At 42.7% G+C, this 7322-nt stretch overlaps 1 protein-coding gene across 1 annotated transcript; it reads right to left on the bottom strand.

The window, feature by feature from the left end:
• Positions 1–2830: 2830 nt before the first annotated feature.
• On the bottom strand, positions 2831–7040 carry LOC123087223 (uncharacterized). The gene is made up of 2 exons (XM_044509175.1): positions 6446–7040; positions 2831–3170 (listed from the first exon to the last, which is right to left on the bottom strand). The coding sequence occupies exons 1-2, from the start codon at positions 6950–6952 to the stop codon at positions 3165–3167; spliced, it is 513 nt and encodes a 170-aa protein (XP_044365110.1). The 5' UTR covers positions 6953–7040; the 3' UTR covers positions 2831–3164.
• Between the last annotated feature and the right edge of the window lie 282 nt (positions 7041–7322).

Genomic DNA, 7322 nt, shown 5'->3' with positions numbered 1-7322 from the left:
TAGTAGCACCACACGAGTGGGCGCATATTCTCCACAAGCCACCACGATTGGGCATGCCCATTTTAAGGTAAGGTGCTAGCATTGCTATGTTTTCGGTCCATTGTGACTTCTCGTTTTTTTTAACTTCTTCTGTTTTCTCTGTCTAGTTTTCGGTTACTTTTCCAAAAAAAAGGAATATTTTCTAAGGAAATTCAAAAATCTACAGGAGGTCAACATTTTATAAAAAATATTTGTTAGATTTTTTCGAAAATTTGGCATGGTTTTATTTTTTAATGTTTTCTCATTTTTTGGAAATATCCACTTTTTTGGCACTTGTGAACATTTAGGGAAAAATCTAATATTTTTTAGAAACATGATTTTTAAAAAAAAAATTGGAACACTTTTGAAAGAATATATAAAAATAAACTAATTGGGCCGACCCATCGTAGCACTTCCAGGTGCTTTTGTACAGCAATTTGATGAAATCAAACCCATTAAGCATCGCGTGAAGGGTGCCCAACCAGCTATGCCACGTGGCACAAGCTGGTTGGCCGCAATGAGATTTTTTTTGTATTTTTTTAGATAAAGGTGAGCATTATTTTTTAAATGTATTTTTTCTTTTTAGATGGAGGTGAGGACCTCTGGTATTTTTAAATGGAGGGTTATACAAAGTGGCGCTCGCTGGTAGGCTGCAGTGGCAATTTTATTTCTTTTTTACTTCTTTTTTTAGATAGAGGTGAGGATTTTTTTATATGTTTTTTTATGGATGCGAGGACTCTATGTACTTTTTTTAAAATGAAAACACACAACTTCCTCTCAAGCGGCGTCAGAGGGTGTGGCACCCCAACCACTAGTATGCATCAAATATGGAAGGTTGTGTGAGGCTCGTTGCGACGTGTTGTTGCCATTTCACACATAGCAACCAAGCGAGCGATCAAACTGGGCCAACTTATTTAGCACCTCGAAGATACGTTTTGGGAAAATTCTATAAGGTTCCACCCGGTTTTCTTTATCGGTTTTGGGCTTCTAGAAGGTTCCTAAATCGTTTTTCTTTTGCCCGGTTGTTCTCTTGCTTCTTCTATTTTTTATTATTTTCCCTTTTTTTTTCAGAAGTTCACAAATTTCAAGAACTGTCCCCGCTTTAAAAAAATGTCTGCAAGTGCTACAATCTTGCACTACAGTACTAATAGGCTGGCCTAGTTGGGCTCCCTTGTGTGTCACGAGTGTTGTTTGTTTGCCGAAATGAGCTGCACATAGGAGGAGGTTAATGCCACGAGAGCACCTATACAGCGCTTGTAGCGCCCGTTCTGGCGCTCACGCGCCCCCGCTCCGAGGCCGGCCCATCTACTGTTTCATCGCCGGTTTTTTTCTAGTTGATCATCGCAAAAGCTACTAAAAATTGATCATCGCAAAAAAAAAATCCTAAATTTGAAAAAAAATCAAAATATGGAAAAAGTTCATAAATTGGGGAAAGTTCACAAATTATGATTATTTTTTGCAAACTTGAATTGATTTTCACAAAAAATAGGAAAAGTTCAATTGTTTTTAAAATGTCGAATTTGAAAATGTCCATGTATTTTAAAAATAAAAAAAGAAAGGAAAAGAGAAAACAAGTAATAAGAAAACGAAAATAAATAAGAGAAAACGAAAAAAAACCTGAAGAAGAATCGTTCCAGAAAAACCATAACGAAAAATAAAAAACTCTTCCCAAATATGAAATAGAGGTTTGCCTAAATTTTTTCTAAAAAAAGGGTTTCTACCCCTAAAATAAGAATCTCAGAAAAAATGAAAATAAAGAAAAGCTTAAGGAAAATGATTACTCTCAGGCAGCTGATAATCACGGTCCGTCCGCCGCCTTTGTTGCCTGCCACACATCCTCAGCGCGAAGTCAAGTGCAGGCACGCAGTCTTGTTGCAAATCTTGGAGGTAAACGACTACTGTGATGCGATGCAACCTTGTTTTTAGAAATAATTTTGCAACAGGTAATCTGTTGCAAAAAAAGTCTGCAAGAAGACGGTTGTTGCAAAAAAAATCTTTAAGAAATCTGCAACAAGACGTCTATTGTAAAAAAAAATTGCAACAAGACGTTTGTCACAAAAAGGTTCTGTGATAAGATGTCTGTTGTAAGAAATTTTTGAAATAAAGCATGTCTTGCAACGGTGAACGTTTACACTATGCCACTTACAAACCTGGCCGAACTTATAGCCAGGCTGTGTCGTGTGGGCCCACGTGATGTGTCCTCCAGCCTAGGCACGACCCAACTAATAAACGGGCTGGCCCATGGCACATTTAGCACGGTTGGGCTGCATATTTTCAGCCTGTTGGGGCTGTTATTTAGGCATATTGGGCTGTATTTTTGAACATATGTGTAAAAAATTCTAATAAAAATAAAAATAAATAAATAAGCGGGTTGTGCCGTGCTGGCCCGCGTGCCCAGCCTCCAGGCCCAAGCATGGCCCATGGCGTGCCGCGTGCCAACCTGGCCCGTGTAGCTCGGGTCGTGCCGTTCCTGCATGCTACCGGGCCAGCCCATTTAGCACGGCCCGTTTGGCCAGCTACATATGCTAAAAAGCCCCATATTTGTCTTTTTTATGTAGCTCACATTATAATGTATTTTGACTTGGAAATTTGCACACATGTACATTATGTATCTAGGTATATGTGTATTTATTTTCAGATTTTTTTGAAACTGAAAAGTTTGAATTTTAAAGTTTTCAAATAAAAGCCTCCATGGAGCTCGGTCTCCATTTGACATTTTCGCTTAATAGGTGAAATCTAACTGCTTGCGGTCCGACCGATCTTTTAAAAAAAGATCAGCCGGCAGCCGCGTAGCACGCCCCAAAGCTTGAACTTACAAATGCAGCACCAGACTTTCCATAGGAGGTAATTTTTCTTCTTCTGAAGTAGTGCTAGGAAACGAAGACATGAACTACATACATTTTACACAGGTCCCAGTTGCAACAAAACAAATGTACAATTCTACACAGAATCCGTGTTCACTAAGGAGAGACAGCAGACCACACACACTTTGCCAACAGCACACCACCATGGCCCATGAAGCCTTTCTTCCTGAGCTAAAAAAGGCACCGGACATCTTATTATCATCATTCATTACTCGTGTAACAACCCCACAGTAGGATCCAAGGAGAATTTGCTGCAAGTGGAACGAACGCCCGGCTCCAAGCTCAAGCCTGCAAAGGTAAACAAGAAAGGACCGTCAAATACTACCGAGTAGATTAGAATTTGGCATATGCGGTAGAAATCATTGGTTTCAAGTTTGGATCCTCGAGGATGGTTGACCAGGTGAACATTGGTGTACATAAATGATATATATGTTGACAGACGTTGAAACTGGCTGAAATAAAGGTGTCATGGCTACTGATCTTGAAACATTGAACACTCTTCTATCCTACATATTCTACCAACGACCTATTGCAATCAAAATATTAAAAGGCCTCACGACGCGTGTTGCATGATGTCTTGTTGGCACTCGATAAACAGAAGAGGGTCCACAGAAGAGTCGGTATATCCAAAACAAATGAGCACTTGTTTCACCAATAGGTATGTATTTAACATAGTACTAATAGACTAGCATTTCTGACAAGAAATTGCAGTGTACCTAACTGCCATTTGACAATAGTCAGGGCTAATCCCCTAAAAGGATACAATTGAACCATGCAGTGTGCGCCATATTCTGTTTCAAGATCAGACATTTTAAGAGAGCGTTAAGCCATGGCATTACTTATAATAACATGGAAGTTTTCTCAAGTTATTGAGATGTGGGTCCCGACAGAAGTTGTAGTCTTATTTAGCCACTTGCACACATGATTTAGCTTATATAGGCCCTCAGAGAATTAGCAAATTAGTTGGTTCCTTCTAGTAAAACTTTTTCTTTTTAATACTGTGGTACACAACCATGACATTAGCAATTTCTGGTAAAAATGTCTAGTCATTTGCAATGCTGGGATCCAACCCAAAAAAGATAACAGGGTATACCAATAATCATTACAAACATGATAATAATACTCCATCTGATGTAGAAGTAGTTAACTAGTTTTTGGGCATGTAAGTAGCCAACATGCCATTTTCATATCTCTAGTGTATATCCATATTTGTACTTGGCAAGAATGCATCCCAAGAGAAGGATATATTCGCAATTTTGCTTCTCTGGCGGTTTTAAATTTCCTAAATATTCTCTACTTAAAGTTCTAAAAATTTAAATCACATCTAAAATATAGGTCAGTAAGGTCACCACACAGGATAAGAAGTATTCAAAGATCTGGCTCGTGTAGGTGCCTTCTGATATGATACGCCCAGTCCTAGCCTACCAGGTAGATAGAGGATGTATGTAAAGGATAAAGGATACCATGGAGATCTAAGATGTAATTCAGTTTAACAAGTTCACACAAGATGAAATTCTTAGTATTGGTGTACCACAAGAAGACCTCTAGAAAGTCCTCACTACAATGTTCCCTCTTCTTTCACCCTTGAGCAGCGCGCAGGATCACAGGTTCACAGGCATATGATATTGCGATACGGGTACATTTTTGCGAGTGGGACTGCCTCTTGCTAGTTTGCACCACCTCCTTGCCACAAAGCCTCACTGACCACATCATGCATCTCGACGTGCCTCCACAGGATTCCCAATCATCTGCCAAGCGACTTCTCCGTTATGAAGTCATGATACATGTTGCACACGCTCTTCATGTTGACCCTCCCTCCCACACACCTTAACCCTTTAGCTCATGCCTCTTGAGACTTGCAGTGTTGCAAAAGATGGGGCGTACCACTTGTAGGTCCAAGGGAAGTTGGTGTAGTGGACGGAAGTGTTGTTTGTTCAAACATGCATGGAAGATTTGATTTTATTCTATGACCATTTTTTGTGTGAATTAAGTGCATAGTGTCAATACTCAAGAATTACTCCCTCCGTCCGAAAAAGCTTGTCCCAAGCTTGTCTCTCAAATGGATGTATCTAGTACTAACTTGGTGCTAGATACATTCATTTGAGGGACAAGCTTTTTCGGACGGAGGGAGTAGGTCATAAAGCGTCACCCTGCACAGGACACAGTTACTGGACTACAACCGATATTAGACACAAGACTGGGACATACATCACAATTTGCCACAGATAAGGAAAGAAATGCATCCAACGCATGCTGCCAGACGGTCACTAATGATGCCGTTGATGGTCACCAGCAGTGGATATTGTTGACTCGCTGCCTAATAGGGTCTCCAGCGGACAATACTGAGTTGGGCCACGAGAGACGCGCAAGATTAGAGATTCACAATGCAGGTTTTATGGCTGCAGTGCTATCTCAGATCAATGGTGGCGGTTTCAAGAGTAGATATGGTAGAGAGCAGAAACAGGATCAGGACGAAGAAAAGAATGGGAGAGAAGGGAAATACTCCCTCCGTCCCAAAATAAGTGTCTCACTATAGTACAAAGTTGTACTAAGCTTAAGACACTTATTTTGGGACGGAGGGAGTAAAATACAGCGGATCATTTTTCTTCTGTTCTCCAGAGGGAAATCAGATAGTCCAACCTTTTCAACAAAAACAAAAAAAATAGATAGTCCATTAACAGACTACTATAGAATGGCACGTTTAAGAGGATTGCAAACTGTTGGTGCTATTAAGGCAATCCAGTGTCTTTTAGTGGTACATATCAAAACCAGGGTACTTCTGGTGCTGCATAATAAGGACAAATAAGGTTTTTCTTTTTTATAAACGGGATTAAGTAAAGAAAGAGGTTCCCTCTTCCCTCTGTTACCATTACTTAACAAATGAACCCTTTCAAAATTGCTGCTGCCAAGGGCAACTATAGTCCTGAACACCAACAAAGAAAGGTGTTCCCTCTCCTTTAATTTTGACAACAGGCACCACATTTTAGTAAGACATGACTCCGGGTTAGGAACTTACGATGCAGGTCGGGTGTTACGTTGTGGCACGAAGTGATGTGAGCTAAGTTGACATGCTGCTAGATTAGTTGTTGGGTGTGGTAGCAGTAGGTGAAGTATCATATGGAAAGAACATAAACTGTTCATACACGCTAAAAATCCTTGATATATTTTAATCACCTGGTGATCACTGATTAGAGGAGGTTGACACCAGCTTCACTCAATCATCAAAACAAAACAATAAGACATGCCCCCACACCACCAAATTGTATGTGCCACCACGACTAAATGTTCTCACCCCAATCACAACCGTCCTAAAAATTCCAGACCAAAACTAAGAAATGCTAGGAATGAAACATCTACTGGATTCTAGCGCGCAATCTATGCCAGAGTAAATTGGCTATCCAGGGTTCAAAGTGCACATGTCATGATATCAAGCAGCACCAAACAACAAGTATACTGATCCGATTCCAAAGTCTGTACCAGCCATGTAATTCATGGCGAAACAACACGAGGCGCCTAATTCAAACAGCGGAGCGCTAAAAAGTGACTGAATCCCGACCCCATACCTCTGCAACGGGGAGCAGGCCGAGCTCCTGGATGACCCCGGCGACGCCGCGGAGCTGCGCGCCGGCGCTGGCGCCGCAGGCGGGCACCCGGTCGAAGAGCGAGGCGGAGAGCTCCTCGGAGACGAAGCCGACCTGGAACTCGAGTGTGCCCTCCTCGGGGTGCGCCACGATGCCGGAGACGGAGACCCAGAGGAAGAGCTTCTTGGCCTGGATGCCGGCGAGGCCGGTGATCCGCCCCTTGGAGAGGCAGCCGCGGAGGGCCTTCTCGTAGTAGACGAGGTGGTCGCCGAAGCGGACGTAGCAGGTGCCCGCGAGGTGGATCTCGAAGTCGCCCGTGGCCTCGTCGAAGGTGTAGGAGCTGACCGAGTCCGGGATGAGGCCCTTCGGGAGTCCGTACTTGGGGAGCAGGTCGTTCGCCGCGCCGTTCTCCGGGGCCGCGGACGCGGCGGCGACGGCGACGGCGGCGGCGAGGAGGAGGAGGAGGAGGAGGAGGGCTTGGGGAGTCATGGTCGTCGCTGGGGTTTGGGATGGATTCTCTCTCTGCTTTGCGCGTGGGGAGTCCGGTGGGGGCGCCGAGTTCTCTGGCAGGACGTTATCTAGGGTCAGCTCCCGGCTAGCAGCCTAGCGCTCTGTATTTATTTTTTCTCCAACGCTAGGCGCATGTGTATTTTGAAAACATTATTTGTCACTATATCTTTGACCCGATCTATTATAACAGCTTTATCACAAGTACTACATGCCACATCAAATATGATTAAAACTACATCGAGATTTTTGAACCACCGAACAACCACTGCTGTTGTCAGAACGATTTGTCGACACGCTGCTGTCGCCGCTTTTCTATCAGGACGATTGGAAAATTTTGAGGAGCCAGAAA

Source organism: Triticum aestivum, chromosome 4A, assembly GCF_018294505.1.
Source record: "Triticum aestivum cultivar Chinese Spring chromosome 4A, IWGSC CS RefSeq v2.1, whole genome shotgun sequence".
NCBI lineage: Eukaryota > Viridiplantae > Streptophyta > Magnoliopsida > Poales > Poaceae > Triticum > Triticum aestivum.
This window is presented reverse-complemented; position numbering and strand designations above follow the sequence as displayed.

Bases quoted from the DNA above. Each gene is read 5' to 3' on its own strand.
- LOC123087223 (XM_044509175.1), bottom strand. From the start codon at position 6,952: ATGACTCCCCAAGCCCTCCTCCTCCTCCTCCTCCTCCTCGCCGCCGCC.